Here is an 18,314-nt window from a genome sequence, read left to right on the forward strand (position 1 = left end):
AAAACAGGAAAAAAAACGAAAACAGAAGGTACGAAATAAAAACAGAAAAACAAGAAAAAAACAAAAAAAAAAGGAAAAAGGGAGCCAACGCGCCGTCCGCCGCCCTCTCTCCACGTACGACACGGCGTACGACACGGGTCCAGTGCACGACTCGCGGGCGACTGGTCGCGAACTAGCAATTTCGCATCCGAATGAACCTCGTTGACACTTGATAGACGCCTTTTTAGAGAAGACAAATCTTTTTAGAAAAAGCTGCATCTGTCTGAATTTTAGACCATCTTCTGAACTGCTTGGTAGTTCGATGGTGTCTTGAAAGAGCTTTCTTCTGCGATGGCGTTGTACGGAGCATCAGTTAGTGAACCGCCTCTTATTCTCACGAAAGAGATGAAGCATGGAAAAGCTTCCTCTCAAACATCAATTCAGGTTCCAAAAGAAGCTCAGGTGATTAGGTGAGCTCAGGACCTCAGGTTCTAGGAAGCTGAGCAATCTGAATTCAAGTTTCCTCAAAGCCCGAAACATCTTATCATCAGGGTGAGGATTTAGAAAGCATCTACATATATCTCATAATGGAATTTCGCAAGTAGATGGGGGAAATTCACCAACCATCACAGATAAGAAATCAGAATTGTAGAACAAAATTCTCAGAACATATAGCTACTCAAAATTCCATGCTCACTGGCATGGTCAATATTGTTGTGGAAGCCATTACAAGGGTTTACAGGATGTTTCTTCATTAACTATTTACCACTCAATATAACGCAAGGTGACTTCCACTTGGTAAACACAACAGCCCAACCAGTTATGACCAAAAATCCTTAACCCAACCTGATAGTTCCCAACTAAAAATAACTTCTTCAGCTTCTTCACTCGGGATTTATCTTTTGCTTCTTTGAGTGGTCCTTGTTTTTCTTGGCTTCACGACGCTCCCTCTTCAACCCCTTGACATCGTTTGATAAACTCATCTTTGCGATCTTTAATAGTCAAAAACCACGAATCAGCTTAGCATGTCAAAAGGCAATTTCAACCTTTACAATTGCAGCAAAAAACAAAACAAACACTTACTTGCTGGTCTGGAATGTAGACCTTGCCCAGCTTGCCATGCACTGGATCCTTCGTGACATTTTTCATCTGTAAAAATGTTGATAATTGTGAGAACCATAGTGAATTAGTGGTTTAAGGATTTTTTGGCAAGAATACAAGGACATGGGCTATAGTTGTTTAATATCACAACAGTTTACACGGCACCAAAGGTCAAAAGACAATTATCAATTGGGTTTACCTTCTTAGCATGATCAGCAGTCTTCATTGCTTCTTTCTTCAAGCTTTCAACTGGATACCGGTGTCGCCTAACTACTAGATCCATAGAAGGTCCAACTTCAACCAGCTCAATTCTAGGAATAGATGTGCCAGACCGTTTTAGACGGAGAGCACAGTGCATCATGTAGACAGTAGTAGGGGAGATTGCTGTGCACACAAATACCCGATCTACACCAGCAAGGTTCAGATTCTCTACCACCTGTATCAACAACAAACAGCTCATGCTGAAGCTCAACAGATAATCTGGTCCCAACATGCCAACATAAATACAACAAAAGGCGCACCTCTCCTTTGAAAAGATCAAGCAGCACTTCCTTCAGATGCTTCAGCTCTTCAACACTTTCAAAGTGCTCCCCAATGAAGGCAAAGAAAGGCTTTGACCCAAGTTTAGGTGCCAGTTTCTTGTCATACACATATGATTCAATTGATTTGTAGTTTTCAACTCCTACTTCAACAAGATCATATATGTGGTGATCATAAGTCCTCCCCAAAACAAGATTGTTGGGCCTCTTCTTTGAGTGAGAACCATACTGGAACAAAAAAGAATTGAAGGATTACAGTCAAAACGATGAAGAAACATAATCTCTGAAAACACATCATCTTACTACCACATTAAAAGAAAAACGGACAAACTAAAAGCATCTGAATAGGCAAGGAGTAAGTAGGTTTCAGATAGGTTTCATATAAGCGGTGAGAAGTTCATCATAGTAGCTCATTGTATACGGTTCTACTTCTCCTCCACACTATCAAATCAAACCACTAGGAATATTAAATGATCCTATCTTGTGCAAAGGAAACTATTTCTTCTCTACACCAACAACCTACAATTATAATCAGAACAAGTGAGCTTTACCACTATAAGGCTGCAATCCGTCTTGAGGGAGAAGAACTCGAGAGAAGTTTCGCCGCCGCTCTCGAACGGCCTGATGTTGTCATTCTTCTTGGAGTACTTGACGGCATTGTCACGCTTCAGGTGGAACAAATCCGCGAGCACGGAGTTCAGAACGGCGCTGGTCTTGGTTCCATGGAGGATAAGCGTCTTCTTGCCGGTCTCAACCTGGCGGCGCGGCGCAAATCATCAGAGAGAGAGAAAAAAAGAACAAACTCAAGAACCGCAAGCTCACGGGGGGAGCGGAGATAAACGCGCTTACGAGCTTCGGCGCGTGCTTGAGGAGCTCCCTCTTGGCGCGCTGGCTCCTGGGCACCCTGATGGCCGCCACCATCTTCTTCTCCCCGCCCGGTTCCGATCGGTCGACGCCGCCGCCGCGTGGGGAAGGGGAAGACGGCGGGTGTGGGGGAAGAGGTGGGGAGCGAGCGGTAAACCCTAGAAAACCTCGCGAGCTGGGAGAGTTGGAGGCGACGCGGGTCTTTGTGTCGCGGAAGGGGAGGAGGAATGGGATGGAGGGATCGTCGGGATGGTGGAGAATCGGACGGCTTAGGTTCGTTGCGCGGATGGCTGGATCCCTATGGGCTTTTCGGCCTACCTGCTCATTGGCTTTTAGGATTCGGCCCATCTCCTCCAGCACGACATCGGACAGAACAAAGTTACTCGGTCAGAATCTACTCTCCTGTCCTCCATCCGTCCCAAAATAAGAGCGAGTACAATAGTAGAACATGTTCGGGGGAGGAGAGCTAGATGAGTGAGGAGAGGAGGGAGAGTGAGGGCGGGCAACAATTTTATCGCCGGCTCCAGCATCGACTTCGAGAGAAAAGTGATACTTCCTCCGTCCCATAAAAAACCAACCTAATATTGGATGTGACACATTCTAATACTACGAATCTGGACATACCTCTGTGTAGATTCGTTGTACTATAATATGTCACATCCGATCCTAGGTTTGTTTTTTTAGTACTGAGGGAGTAAGTGTGGAGTGCATGTGTGACAGTGTGAGTCTGAGAGGAAGCTTAAATTCTTTTTAATATGACGTGATGTTCAGTGGCGGATCCAGAAAGAAATAGCAGTGGGGTCTGAACAAACTAGATAGAGTTACAATGTCCCATCCCATCTATATATAATAAAAAAATTTAGCGGGATCTTCGTGGGGGCTCTCATAGTCTTCACGCCAGTAGTGGGGGCTCGAGACCCCGCCGCCCCCATGCTAGATCCGCCCCTGGTGATGTTGATGGGTCCAGCATTGTAGCTTATTTATTGTATTCACAAGGTGCAAAGAAAGCTATAGCTGAGTTGGATGAAATTGGAGCCAACTGCCTATGCTACTATAACCTTGCTCTAAACCAACATCGTACTAAGATGTGACATATCCTTGTATAATAAATCTGAATATACAGAGTGACACATTTTAGTAGGATGTTAATTTATTTTGAGACGAAGGGAGTAAATGTGGCGTCTCTACAGATTTATAGTATTATGGTGTATCATATCCACTAGTACCTCTTTACCAAGTTTATTATTATTTTTATTTACTAGTAATATTGTTAGTACTAATGCTAAATAAAGACTAAAATAATGCATTAAGATAATATTTGTTTGGCAATTAAGTATCGAATGTGTCAGTTTTAAGATTCGTGAAAAAAGAACGATATAGTTAAGCTATTCTATAAGGACATGTTGTTTGTGTAAACAGGTCTAAAACAGATTTGAAAAGGTGTCACACCATATTTTTCATAACACTACATATTTAAAATATCGTATCAGAAAATTACATATTTAACATCAGTTTTATCACAAAACTACAACTTTGATAACCTCAATAGTGCCAAGGATACGAGCTCTAAAATTTGTAGTTCTTCGGTAACCTCATCACTAAATTTGTAGTTTTGAGATACGATCAATGCCTTAAATCTATAGTTTTATAATAAATTTAACACTAAATCTGTAGTTTTGTGATACAAATATTTAAATATGTAGTTTTGTGATAATTTAGTCAAGTATATATATAGTTTTGTGAAATTTACTCTAGTTTTTAAGGTTTATTGGATCCTAATCATTGCAAATTTTCCCAATTGAAAATCTACCATTACTATTTATTCGTGAAATCGGGCAATGTAAACATATTTGTATTAAATTTTAAAAATTATAAATAGATGCAAATTGACATTAAGTGAAAGTTAGACTAGAAGTAATTGTTCTTAACTACAATAAGGAAAATGATGGTACCTCACAACATAAATAAATAAATTACTGAAAAGTGAAACAAAGAATACATTTTAAACAGTACCATTTTGTAACAAGTACAAGGCCTTGTTCCACACACCACTTTCCCGATTTTATCAAATTTGGCAAAAATCCTTAATGATGTTGCCTTACCATATTTTTGTTATTAGAATATGAAGAAGTATATTCCATACACAGAAGTTCAGAAAATCCAAATAATTAACCTACAAAGAACATCAACAAATACTATTATATTCACTTTTTAAACATAATACCTCCATCCCAATATAAGTGCAGTTGTGGTTTTTCATATCCAACGTTTGACCGTACGTATTATTTGAAAAAAAATATGATTAGTATTTTTATTGTTATTAGATGATAAAACATGTGTGACTAATTTTTTTAAAAAAATTTCATAAAATTTTAGAATAAAACGGACGGTCAAACTTTGGATACAGAAACACACAACTGCACTTATATTGGGATGAAGGTAGTTGTTAGAACAGAAGAATGTGATGGAATAAAACTAACCATAAGATAGAAGATGAAACCACCAAAACCTTTCGATATGTCAAGCTTGGTTATGTGATTCATCAACCATTCAAATAAAAACTTGCTCCAATCCAACTTATCAATAGAATCCAACTCTTCTGGAGCATTACGACATTTTGTGCTATGTACCAATGATGAGTTTGGGTAGACAAAGCAATTAAGATAGACAAACATGGATCAAATTTGGATGTGTTCAACAGACATGCCATCTTTGTTAATAAGCTTGTCTATAAAGAACTTCACAAAGGACACTAAAGATTTGCCAAAACTAAAGAATCTTTTTCTTCAGATCATCAAAACTTGATTTGATAGAATTGCCTCTAACTGGTAAACTGTGAACAACATCTATAGATTCTTTTGATTCGGTGGTGTTTGAATCTCCTAAAGATGAAGATGAAGATAAAGATAAAGTGTTTCACGTAAAACGAGGTGGTAATAACGCATGATTAATTGACTTTTAATTATTACAAACTTGAAAATGGATTAATCTGATATTTTAGAACAACTTTCATATAGAAAGTTTTCGCACAAAACGTACCGTTTGGCAGTTTGAAAAGCGTGCCACGAATATCCAAAACTTTATCCACTCTTTCTAGTGGAAACGAACGGATGTCTCAAACAAAAATGTCACAAGAGTTTACATCTACTTGATGGGAAATCCATACAACAAACTGATAATGCACATAAAATTTCTAAATAGCATAATAGTTTGAAAACAAATTTTGAAATAAAGAACTAACGACTCCAGAAAAGTATTTCATAGAAAATCTAGTGAATACAATTTCAGATAACTTCTTTGAAATAAAAACTAAGGACTTCAAAAAAGTATTTCATAGAAAATCTAGCGAATACAATTTCATATTTTGTTTATGTAATAATTGTTTTCCTCTACAAAAAAAATAGCATAATCACTTGATAATTTTCATATTATAGGATAATACAATAGAAAGTCGAATTTATCTTCAACTTATGATTAGGTTTTTTGAAAAGTATGTTTAGCTTTCTTTTCAATTTGTTCATTACATGCTACTTGTGATTTTCACACATTGTAGTATTTACGTGTATATCAGAATCTACAACCTTAGTTTCGGATCTTTTTCTATGTCAAACAAATAAGAGTAGAATGTTTTTTTAAATAATTACATAATATTTTATTCAATTCCAATAAACACATTAGAAAGATAAACTATATTCAGATTGAAAACACAAATGATTTAGATGTAAAACTAAACAATGCACAAAATTATTAATTTGTTCCAAATCTAGTGAAGAACAAGAGCACTATTGACTAGTATCAAGCAACATAGAAACGGGAGAAAATATACAAACAAAAAGCATGATCATAATCGTAAATCACATATTGGTACACCATTCATAGATCTTCAAAATAGAGTTACACTATCAATTGATATATACTAGATCTTTTGTGTGGATACCACTTACTCTCTCACAAGCAAAATGATATAATATTAACTGAAGATCTATTGAAGATGGTGGAACAATAGATGAGCTAAGAAAATCATTTTTTGTGAATGATTCAATCCATGATATAGAATCTAGTCAAACGTCATTTCAAATAAAATAAGGGTGGCAATTCATAACAAAAATAACTACAAACAATTTTCAATATTTAGGAACATAAATACTCCAAGGGCCAGAATGGCACAGTGAGTCATGGATCTAACACTATCACTCATCTCATAAATTGAGAGTGCACCAATGAATGTGTAAACAACAAGTTTATCAACAAGTAAATTATTTGGTTGCCACAACATAATTTTTGTGCCAGTTACTATAGGTATTCTCGTAAACTAACTATTTCTCACTATTAAACATGTACTAGTCTGTCCCAAAAAAAAGGCAAACTCTAGCTACGAACCTGTATACATGCATGTCTAGGTTCGTAGTTAGGATTGGACTTATTTTTTGGGACGGAGGGGTACACAACAATCAACAAAATACTACACCAAGTATAGACAGATCCAAACCATAGAGCAAAACCACCCCAAAAGAGTACAACAATAAATAGCTTGGTCCCCAAACTTAATAATAGTTTTGATTGAAATATATCATGGCTAAACATGTTGATCCAAAGCTAAATCTATAGTAGAATGACAAACCACTAGATCCATAATAGAACAACTACTTCATCTATCAAAATCAGTGTTGACGGTCATTAGCGATAAGTTTCGCCCGTTAATATTACCAAAATAGAGGATAACTAGTTATGCTTGCAATGCATATCCATGTTAGAATAATAATATTCCACTAGTGTCGACGTTTGATATCGCAATTCTGGTATTTGCATAGTATGGGGATCGTCGGTGCTAGGATATATGCGAGACTGAGGTAAAAGAGATGGGGACAGGGATTTTTATACAGGTTCGGGCCCCTGAATTGTCAGGTAATAACCCTACATCCTGTTGGCCGAAGCCGTTATTGCTCTTATTCATGATAACCACACCAGTACAATGTTTGGGGTAGCCTATCTAACTGTTGTCGACATGGCGGTCTGACGATCTGACTCGTAGTCGACAACAGGGTAGCCTTTCTCCTCGAATCCGTGCCCGGCGAGATCAAAGATAGCGCTTTCGTCTCTCCTGACAGTATCCGGAGATACCGTAGGGTACTAGCCGTGCTTACCCTGAAGTCGATATCCGGCGGCGTGTCTTGGCGTATCTAGGCTTCTATGTTGATTGTGTTGGATGTTGATCTTCTGTGTATGTTGATTGAGGTGGTCATGTGTTGATTGTCCTCCCTCTCCTCCTAGGGGGGCTTGTATTTATACCCATAGGTGTCCCCTTGTCCAAGTAGAACTAGGGAAACCAAAATGGATACAATCCGAGTAGTCCTTGTCGTTTCCATGTAGAACTCTGGTTGTCTTTTCTTATCCGGAACTCCTCCTATATCCGCAGGTTGTTTCCGTATAGGACATGGTATGTGGTGGATCCTGCCGAGATTTAGTCAACTACTATTAGGTATGTGGTATCCATAACCCTGACAACTAGTATTTGGATCACTAACCTTTTGCGGAGAATAACCATAAAATGGAGAGGAATCAACATCAAACCAGACGATAAATCAATCGGACGATGTTGAGGATCGGACTTATGTATGAATGTGCCAAGAACTCAGAAATGGCACGACCAATTGGGCCAAAATTCACAAGTCTGCAGAGAGGAGAAGTCTAGGAGGCTACCAGCCGAAAATGGGTTGGATTGGACCAGCCCATGGTTCGGCAGAACCAGGGGGTTCGGCCGAACCCTCATCTGCTCCGTTGGATGCAGGGTTTGGCGTGGACGTCCAGGATTGCTCCCCAATGATGGTTAGAAAGTATTTCCGACCATTCCAACTGCCATAACCGTCATTGGGAGGCTATAAAAGGACTTCACTTCCTCACTCTGTACATACACCTCAAGCAAGAGTTCTCTCATATTCTCTCAAGTTAGTTTAGTGTTCTCAAGCTAGTGGAATAGGAATAGAGTAGAAATCGGAGTCCAGAAGCCTTCGGAAGAGTTCGGGTATGGCTCTAGTAGCTCTTCTGTTCTCTTTTGTAAGCTTTGTACTTTTATTAGAATACTCTTCTTTATACATTTATGGTATTGGAATACTTTCCAAGTATATGAATGCCAAATTTACACTATGTTCATGTTATACTGATTATACTGCTAGCTTATCTAGGAGATGCTTTGGTACGTGTGTAGTGTTTGCTTATGCAATTACTATATGTCATGACGATGATATTAGAGTAATATCTGGTAGTTTAGGCGTGGTGTCTAGATTATGGGATATCATTATTTGGGGTTATATGCTGCGGATGAGAGGTGGGCCGTTGATGGTGACAGCTCAGTACGGTAATCCTCCGCATATGTATATAATCCTAAGTTAATTTCCTGGGGATGATACTCCTTCGTATTTAGCCCCGGTTGTATAGTCATGATGGGCTGTCGTAAGGAACTCGGAAGTCAGGGGTGGCTTCTCAAAGTCCCAGGAGGGCATCGGATATAGGGTATTAGCTAGTATGTCAGATAACTAGGATGTATGTAAACTATGTATATTAGAAGTATAGGAATATATTCTCTTTCTATTTTCTTTCCACTTAGTTTAGATATTATAGTATGAGAATGAGTAGCTTCCTACTTATGTGTCACTCTACCCTTGGATTTATCTTAATCCCTGCTTAGACTATGATTATTACAAGTAACATATAAATTATTAGTCAGGTTCTCTCTACTATGATCTTCCCATGGGATTAAATAAATATGATACCCTTGGAATACTCTCGGGTGAAATGCTACAATGGTATATCCGTGCGCTTGCGGATGAACTCTGTAATCATAATATACCAAGAGTATTTCTGCGCCATTATTGGGAATTATATTTCTGCTAATGTCGTTAAGAAATACCAATAATTAATCAGCAAATGCCTCTTAACTATAGCACACAGGCTACATCAGAACACTGAATCATCAACCACACCAGAACACCGTATCAATTCACAAGTCGTCTCTTAGTTTAACTTAGGTACATAGAGATATACCTAGAATAGTGGATCAAACCACTTTAGACTTGATGAGTAAACGTTAATCCTGTCAAACTCGCAGCTAACAATTCAAATCGATAAGGGAAAAGCGCAACTCGCTAAATACCAATCGATTCAAACTCGGAGAATCATCAACACGAGCACAACAATGCGAGCTCTTCCCATTACCTTCAAATCACACACAAAATAACATAGAAACACTAACTGGAGAAGCGCCGTAGATTGCCCTCTCATGAATCAATCACATGCTTGCAAATAGGCATATCTAGGAAAAAAGAACTTATAAGAGCAACACAAGAGAAAAATGCTCAAAAGGACCTACTCAACACTAGAAAGAAAAAGAAGTATGTCCTTTTTTTTCTCAACATCAACGAAACAAAAAGATAGGCACGGAAATAGTGAAACATGAGCCTCATGTTGACTACGAGTCTCAGCACGGACCCTAAAGCAAAATCGAATGGCCATCGATCAACACAAAACCATTGACATAGGCCCACACCTAGTCAGCTCAATCGAAATACAACCCACGAGCCCACATTGGCTAGGGATCTAGCTAGAGCCCACGAAAGCTAAATAAACTCGTCTGAGCACATGTGGCCCGATGTGTCACAAGCACAAATCACTGAACAAAACGGTGACAAATTCAAAATCCTAGTAATTATAGCCGTTGGAAATGAAAAGAAACGATTGAACCATTTAAAATAAAAAGAAACCGTCAAATTATTCAAAATATATAAGAAATCAGTACATTAATAGTAGTAGATATACAATCCAAAAGACTACAAACTTTATATGTCCATTGCATCTGATAACACTAGCCATGTATGCCAAAAAAAAACAATGCTAGTGAATTTAAACCAAGTCTAGTCCACTCTACTGTGTAACCCTACCGATGCCAGCTAGCAGCAAAACCCCCCCACAAAAACACCTGAAATCAAAGCATACCATAATACACCAGTCACCGACTGGTGGGTCCGACGACCGAACTCCGCCCCATGGCCCACCTGCCAGCCGCACGTCCCCCCGGAGAAACTGGCGCTTCGGATGCCCCTTTCCAAAACTAGCCGTTGCGGCCTCACTCGGCCTCTCCCCCACACATCGCACGGGTCACCCCGCTCGCTCCGCTCCCCCTCGATTTATTTTTCTTTTTATTTTCTCTCTCTATCTCTCTCTCCCCTACAAACGAACGCTGAAACGCACACCGAGCCGGAGAGAATTCAAACTGTACTACGTAGTAGTACTAGCGCTAGCACTAGCGAGCGGTGGTTGAGCGGCGCATCGCACGCGCCGCCCTTGACCAGCGACGGCGAGAAGCTCCTCCGCCTCCGCCTCCTCGTCGTCGGGCGCGCGCCCACCGCCGGCGGCGGCTCTCGGCGGCAGCAGGCAGCGGCAGTGGCCTCGATCGGCGGGTTGCGCGGTCGGATCCCCAATCCCCGGGCTGCGCTGGTGAGTGGTTTTCCTCAGCTGCTTCTGCTTGTCCCCGTGCGTCTCCCTCTCTTCCGAGCCCCCTGGTTCTGCTCTGCCTGCGGCCGGCGCCGTTTTCCCGCCGGGCCCGACGGAGTAGCCGAGAGGTGGTGAGTCCGTAAGGAGGGGGGGTGCAGATGCTGGCGGCGGCGGAACCGGCCGATCTGCCGCTGTGGCCTCCCGTGCGTTCGCGCGGCGCGGCGGATGGAGAACGGAAGTTGGTCGGGTTTGCCGCTCGGAGGTTACAGGGCGGGTTCGTCCATGAAAGGAATGCTGTTTATTTTGGCGCTAACTCGTGGAATTTTTTGTTTGTGAACTCAGTTTACCAGATTGCAATTTCCATACATGAATATACTTGCTAGATTTTTTTTAAGATCGGTATCTACTTGCTAGATTGAGCTTTCCAAATATTAATACACTTCGTCTCCCTCTCATTTTATTTCTTACCAATTTTGCTTTGCGTGTTTTTCTCGGCCCATGGCCCTAATCTGAAATTGTGGGGTTTTTTTTGGAGGTGGGGAGAGGGGATCCGAAGTTTTTGAATTCGGTACCATTTCGTAATTTAGATTGGGGTGTATCTGAATGTGACCCGAGCGATGCAGATAACACATTTCTTCTTATGAAGATTACATCTTATTGGCACAGCTTTATGTATGAAATTGAGTAATTTTCGCCCCACGCTATAATTTTAGGAAAAAACACCCGCACATGTGCAGATGTGCTTGCCTTGTTTAGTGCCGTCCATTCATTCGTTTTTCATTTTAAAATTTAACATTAATGGTGGTAATAGATCTCCTTGTAATACTACTCATAATGGTGAAGTAAAACATGCAATTTACTCCGTTTGTAATAAATGAAATATTTGTGTGTTGACTATGTAATTTATTTCCTTTGTAATAGTGAAATAGTTGTGTTGGCTAGGTCAGCACATTGTTGCTGCAGAGCTATCTTCCCGGAATTGTTTGCCAATATTATGTGCAACTGTGTGATAAATTGAATCTGACCATTTTTTGCCTTGTGCCAGCTTCGTGAGAAGGCTGGGTTCTTGCTGTTTTCCCCAGACTTCAAGGAATCTGCAATTTACTAGCGAAAATGGGTGTATCAAGACCTCCAAGCACCCCTGCATCAAAGATTGAGCGCACACCGATGTCGACCCCAACCCCTGGTGGCAGCACTAGGGTCAAGGAGGAGAAGATTTTTGTCACAGTGAGGGTGCGACCATTGAGCAAGAAAGAACTGGCCTTGAAGGATCAGGTGGCATGGGAGTGCGATGATAACCAGACAATTTTGTACAAGGGCCCCCCACAGGATCGGGCTGCACCCACCTCTTACACTTTCGGTAGGCTTTTCAGTGATCTATTCATGACTGCATATCTCAAGCAATTATGTTTGTAGTGACACTCTTGATCAATGACTTCATATCTCAATCCTATAAGTTTGAAGTTACCTCAGTAGCTAAATTGACTAATTTAAATTCCATCTTACCCTTCCAGACAAGGTGTTTGGACCAGCTTCCCAGACAGAAGTGGTGTATGAAGAGGGAGCTAAGGATGTTGCTATGTCTGCATTGACAGGCATTAATGGTAAATTAATTCTCACTCAGTAGTTTGAATAAAGTTGAATGATCCTTTATCTACTCTTTATTCTTTACCTTCCTTTGTTTTGCAGCCACCATTTTTGCCTATGGTCAAACCAGCAGTGGTAAGACATTCACCATGAGAGGCGTCACAGAGAGTGCTGTAAATGATATATACAGGCACATAGAAAATGTGAGTTTTTTTATACATGGAGCAACAAAATCATGCTATCTATATTGCTTTCTAAAATGCACATAACACATAATTGTTTCTTGCTTTTGTTGATTGCATAGACTCCTGAGAGGGACTTTATCATCAAGATATCTGCTATGGAAATTTACAATGAGATTGTGAAGGATCTTCTACGACCTGAGTCTACCAATCTTCGCTTGTTAGATGATCCTGAGGTTTGTTTCCAGTTCGACAGAGTCTATGCACTGCCCCCACATATTCTCTTGCATGCCATGATTATCCTTTAATAAATTGTTATGGTTTGACAGAAAGGAACAATTGTAGAAAAACTGGAAGAAGAAATTGCCAAGGATAGCCAACATCTTAGGCATCTAATCAGTATTTGTGAAGGTAACTACTATCTGTATATATTGTCTTAACTTATTTTTTCAAGAAGAACCAGAAGAAATGGGTTGCCTTATTTACTTTTTTTTTTGTTGACGCGGTAGCCTATTGCTTATGATGTCTTTATGACTGCAGAACAAAGACAGGTTGGGGAGACTGCACTAAATGACACCAGTTCACGTTCCCACCAGATCATTAGGCTGGTATATATAAAAATAAGCCTCCATGTTTATGTTAGATCTTTTTCATGAAAGTGAGAAAAATAATTATTGTGCATTATCTCTATCCAGACAGTTGAGAGTAGGCTCCGTGAAGTGTCAGGATGTGTTAAATCTTTTGTGGCTAATCTGGTAAGCATAACGTCCTCATTTTGCAATGGTGTACATGCTGTTTTTTTAATCTCAATAATATGTGTTGCTTTTTCACAGAATTTTGTTGATCTTGCTGGAAGTGAACGAGCTGCACAAACACATGCAGTTGGCGCAAGACTGAAAGAAGGCTGCCATATAAATCGCAGCTTACTGACTCTTACTACTGTCATCAGAAAGCTAAGGTATGATTTTCTAAAGAAAGAAAGAAAAAACTCTGGGTCTATTATCTCTTATCTGCACCAATCTTGAAAGTAGTCGCTGAGTTACCTCGATGCACTCATGGGTTAGTCTCAGTTCTAATGTTATCTGTTGATTTGTAATGATATCAGTATGTTAATGATGTATCTTATCTCCTAATGAATTTCTAAAACATGCTAATGAGATTCATCAGATCAAAATATTCCCAGGCCACTTTGTTTAAGTGGGAGGCAATTGCTCTGTACTCTGTCCTATTGCCACTATACTGTTTAATCATTCTGCATATTTAGAACTAAAGTGAGTTTTATTAAAATCTCATAGCTGCAACACAGTTAATTGTAAGTTCTTGAATGTGTTGGCTAAGTGACATTGGTATGGCAGGACTAATAAGCAGCATTGTGTATTTGCAGTGTCATGAACATGTTAAACTAGACAATTTATTTGCAGTGTCATGAACACGTTAAACTAGATAATTTATTTGCAGTGTCATGCTAATACACAGTTTGAGACCTCTTTTCTACTTAGATAATTTACTGCATATTTGTATTTTTACCGTTTCTTGGTTTGAACAGGAAACTATAATGAAGTATATCTTTATTGGGAATATTAGCAGACTGACTCTAAATTTTCAATGCAGCTCGGATAAAAGAAGTGGACACATACCCTATCGAGACTCGAAGTTGACACGCATTCTCCAGCTTTCTTTGGGTGGAAATGCAAGAACAGCCATCATCTGTACCATGAGTCCAGCGCAAACACATGTAGAACAATCTAGAAATACTCTATTCTTTGCAACCTGTGCCAAGGAGGTTACGAATAATGCAAAAGTTAATATGGTAAGATCTGTGACTGTGATGCATCATTTATTTACTTATGAGAATGCAAATCTTCATCCCTTGGGCCTTGGTACGTACAGGTGGTATCAGATAAGCAATTGGTGAAGCACCTACAGATGGAAGTTGCTAGACTCGAAGCTGAGCTGAGAACCCCTGATCGTGCCTCCTCTTCTGAGATCATTATAATGGAAAGGGACAGGAAGATTAGACAGGTAATGTCTATGCTCAAGGATGAAGTTCACTGGAATCATTTCCATTTTGTAACTGACCTAATTAAGTGAACACTGCAGATGGAAAAAGAAATGGAGGAACTCAAGAAGCAAAGAGACAATGCACAGTTGAAACTTGAAGAATTACAGAAGAAGATGGGTGATAATCAGCCAGTGAGTATTTGCCCTTTCCTTGCAAATTTACTTTTCTTTCAAAGGATATCAGCCAGTCAGAACCACATTCATTTACTGTCAACCTAATCTTTCCGAAACCCATGTTTTCTTTTAGGGATGGAATCCTTTTGACTCACCACAAAGGACACGGAAATGCCTCACATATTCTGGATCACTACAGCCAAGTAACAAAATGAAGATACGGAGCTCGATTAGACAATCAGCCACTGCTCCATTTATGTTAAAGCATGAAATTCGCAAGCTTGAGCAGCTACAACAGCAGCTTGAGGTTGAGGCTAACCGAGCTATTGAAGTACTGCACAAAGAAGTCGAATGCCATAAACATGGCAATCAAGATGCAGCAGAAACTATTGCTAAACTACAGGCTGAAATCAGGGGGATGCAATCTGTCAGATCTGACAGAGATGTTGACATGATCACAGATGAAGGAAATGGATCTGATTTGAAAGAAGAAATTAGTAGACTTCATATGCAAGACAATGATATTGCAAAACTTGAGGCTAAACTAGAAAATGTACAGAGGTCTATTGATAGATTGGTGATGTCACTTCCAAATGTTGGCACACAATGTAACGAGACTACACCAAAGTCCAACAGAGCAAAGAAGAAGAAGAGGATGCTTCTTCCACTGGGCGTGAGCAACATAAACAGACCAAATCTGATAAGAGCACCATGCTCTCCCCTCTCTTCTAGTAGGCCTTTAGAGCCAGAAGTTGAGAATAGGGCTCCAGAGGGTGACACTGTGTCTCATGAAGGTTCAGAAAGGGCTACTCCTACTAAGAGTGAAGACACTGGAGATGTATCATCGCGTGATGAAACCCCACGCTATAGGCGATCCAGCTCAGTGAACATGAAAAAGATGCAGAAGATGTTCCAAAATGCTGCTGAGGAGAATGTTAGAAATATCCGGGCTTATGTCACTGAACTGAAGGAGAGAGTTGCAAAACTTCAATACCAAAAGCAGCTGCTTGTCTGTCAGGTTATGATCGTTTATCTTGCACACATAAGTTTTGTTCATGCAAAGGTTACTTTGTTTCACCACTAAAATATGTTTTCTTGTAATCTTACTACAGGTCTTGGAGTTGGAATCGAATGAAGGCAAGACAAATGACATGGAAGAAGATTCAGAGGAAAATGCAGGATCTCTACAGGATGGTCCTGATTCATGGGACAGATTATTTAAGGAGCAGATGCAGCACATTATCCAACTGTGGGATCTCTGTCATGTATCAATCATACACAGGACCCAGTTCTACTTATTATTCAGGGGGGATAGGGCTGATCAGATATATATTGAAGTCGAAGTTAGAAGACTGACATGGTTGCAACAGCATTTTGCTGAGGTGGGCGATGCAAGTCCTGCAGCTGGTGATGACTCCACAATTTCTTTAGCCTCAAGGTAAATATTAGCCTTTACTTCTTTGAGTTTTACGGGCTATGTTAGTTAATTCCAGAAAAAGAAAATAGTGTTGGAAGGTCTAAAAAAGAGTCATGTCCCCTAGGCCTTTAAAATGGATGTTGCTGGAAGCAAAACCTTGTAATCTGTTTTCTCACAGTAGTTTTATCCTCTGTAAAAGAACACTTACTGAGAAACCTTATATGTTGATAGTGAAGATGGAGCTTAGTTATCTGATAGAAAAGCCTTAACATGAATGTTTTTCCGAGTCAAATGTTTCATTAGTCATAACTGATATCGAATCGTGATATATAAACCAATTATCTGATTTCATGTTGCAGTATCAAGGCATTGAGGAATGAGCGAGAATTCCTCGCGAGAAGGATGGGCTCAAGGCTGACAGAAGAAGAGCGAGAGCGCCTCTTCATCAAATGGCAGGTGCCCCTGGAGGCGAAGCAGCGGAAGCTCCAGCTTGTGAACAGGCTCTGGACAGACCCCAATGACCAAGCTCACATTGATGAGAGCGCCGATATAGTGGCCAGGCTGGTTGGTTTCTGTGAGGGTGGTAACATCAGCAAGGAGATGTTTGAGCTCAATTTTGCAGTCCCTGCAAGTAGGAAGCCATGGCTGATGGGTTGGCAGCCCATTTCAAACATGATCAGGGAGAAGACACAACTTTGGTAAGCAGAGATATGCCCATCTTCCTTGTTAAGATGAGGTAGAAGGATCATATAATCTCATAAAAATTTTGGTGCTCTGGACCAAAGGTGAAGTGGCTGAGCTTCTGGGTTGGTCAAGGCCAGGATTGACAGGGGGTGAATTGATGCAAGCATGGTGCCAACATGCTTCAGTCTGTGTAGAATCTTCTCTTGAACCTGTATTCTTCTTTCATCACCAGTGTAGAGAGACTTGGATGTTCTCATATTCTTTATTAAGTAGTGTTAAGAAATGATTCCGTTCCAAATTTTGCCCCCAAATTGATGATCAAAAGTTCGTCTTGCCATGTGGTTAAAGGCTGAATCATTTAAAGAATGCATAGAGATATTTCCACTCTTTCTCACAGGAACACATGGAGTTCAGGAACCAGGATCTCGCGGAGTTAGAAAATATTGTGGTTCTCGCTGTACAACGAGGACCTCTCCTTTTGGCTTGTGCTATTTGTTCCGCTTTCTGGATTGTTCTAGCGTCTTTCTAGTTCCAGATTCTTCTTTCTTGGCGAGTAACTTCTCGTCAGACATCTTCCTTTTAGTTTTGTTAGTCAACCTCGTCTGCATGAGTTATCAGTGATTTTGAACAACTTCATTGCTGAAGTTTTCTTCCATGTTCTCTTGGATGGTATAACGATCTTGGACTCCATATTTGAGTGATGATAACTCTTCCGTGTTGATGAAGGCTTTGGTGATTTTGGGAATAGTGCTATGGCACTCATTAAAGCGTTGTATGAAGTCCCTAAGAGCAGGTACAATAGCAGGCTATAAGCCAGCTATAACCACGTATCGAGAAGAAAAGAGAAAAGAGAGAAGAAAGCGGGCTACAGATTTGTAGCCGGCTGCAATACGTTATGAGTGTATGAGAGATAGGACCGGATATTAATGATGTCGTATATTTTTATAGGTAACTATTGTATGAATGGGCTATTAGATTGGCTATAGATGATTTGGAGCCAGGCTATACTATTGAACTTGCTATAAGGGGTTCACCGTTTCTCTGTCTTGTTGCATGGTGGTCATCCTCGATTTGGATGCCTCTTGTATGTGCCCTGGAAATTGGTGAAATTGGCAAAATTGGCCACGAATTGATAGAGCTTTGCCCATGATCCAATCGAAGATTTGGGAAGATGCATGAGCCATGAGCAGGCAGGGCCTTTCAATGTAGTGGATAGGTAGTTTACCAAAACGTTGTCGTTGCGCCAGCTGCATAGAGGATGGTAGAATAGATGTGAAGGAATTCCTCTAGATCTGATAA

General features: G+C 40.2%; 2 protein-coding genes across 2 annotated transcripts; one reads left to right on the plus strand and one right to left on the minus strand.

Annotated features, from left to right (window-relative positions):
• Nucleotides 1-539: 539 nt before the first annotated feature.
• On the minus strand, nucleotides 540-2,688 carry LOC4323989 (ribosome production factor 2 homolog). Its single transcript, NM_001428041.1, has 6 exons — nucleotides 2,469-2,688; nucleotides 2,171-2,374; nucleotides 1,602-1,847; nucleotides 1,280-1,516; nucleotides 1,063-1,128; nucleotides 540-971 (listed from the first exon to the last, which is right to left on the minus strand). Exons 1-6 carry the CDS (start codon nucleotides 2,538-2,540, stop codon nucleotides 864-866), a joined length of 933 nt encoding a protein of 310 aa, NP_001414970.1. The 5' UTR covers nucleotides 2,541-2,688; the 3' UTR covers nucleotides 540-863.
• Nucleotides 2,689-10,699: 8,011 nt separating this feature from the next.
• Nucleotides 10,700-17,641, plus strand: LOC4323990 (kinesin-like protein KIN-7A). Its single transcript, NM_001428043.1, has 15 exons — nucleotides 10,700-10,973; nucleotides 12,016-12,330; nucleotides 12,485-12,574; nucleotides 12,660-12,760; nucleotides 12,862-12,975; nucleotides 13,069-13,150; nucleotides 13,280-13,347; nucleotides 13,435-13,494; nucleotides 13,573-13,697; nucleotides 14,351-14,549; nucleotides 14,630-14,761; nucleotides 14,840-14,932; nucleotides 15,048-15,932; nucleotides 16,027-16,352; nucleotides 16,691-17,641. Exons 2-15 carry the CDS (start codon nucleotides 12,084-12,086, stop codon nucleotides 17,031-17,033), a joined length of 2,865 nt encoding a protein of 954 aa, NP_001414972.1. The 5' UTR covers nucleotides 10,700-10,973; nucleotides 12,016-12,083; the 3' UTR covers nucleotides 17,034-17,641.
• The last annotated feature ends 673 nt before the right edge of the window (nucleotides 17,642-18,314 follow it).

The sequence above is a fragment of the Oryza sativa genome, chromosome 1 (assembly GCF_034140825.1).
Source record: "Oryza sativa Japonica Group chromosome 1, ASM3414082v1".
NCBI lineage: Eukaryota > Viridiplantae > Streptophyta > Magnoliopsida > Poales > Poaceae > Oryza > Oryza sativa.

What these genes read in the sequence shown, in the direction of transcription:
- LOC4323989 (NM_001428041.1), bottom strand. Translation starts at nt 2,540, where the DNA reads ATGGTGGCGGCCATCAGGGTGCCCAGGAGCCAGCGCGCCAAGAGGGAG. An exon ending in CTGCTGATCATGCTAAGAAG is followed by an intron (nt 1,129 to 1,279) that starts GTAAACCCAATT and finishes ACATTTTTACAG; the next exon opens with ATGAAAAATGTCACGAAGGA. An exon ending in TCTACATTCCAGACCAGCAA is followed by an intron (nt 972 to 1,062) that starts GTAAGTGTTTGT and finishes TGACTATTAAAG; the next exon opens with ATCGCAAAGATGAGTTTATC.
- LOC4323990 (NM_001428043.1), top strand. Translation starts at nt 12,084, where the DNA reads ATGGGTGTATCAAGACCTCCAAGCACCCCTGCATCAAAGATTGAGCGC. An exon ending in TGCATTGACAGGCATTAATG is followed by an intron (nt 12,575 to 12,659) that starts GTAAATTAATTC and finishes TTTGTTTTGCAG; the next exon opens with CCACCATTTTTGCCTATGGT. An exon ending in AGATGGGTGATAATCAGCCA is followed by an intron (nt 14,933 to 15,047) that starts GTGAGTATTTGC and finishes GTTTTCTTTTAG; the next exon opens with GGATGGAATCCTTTTGACTC.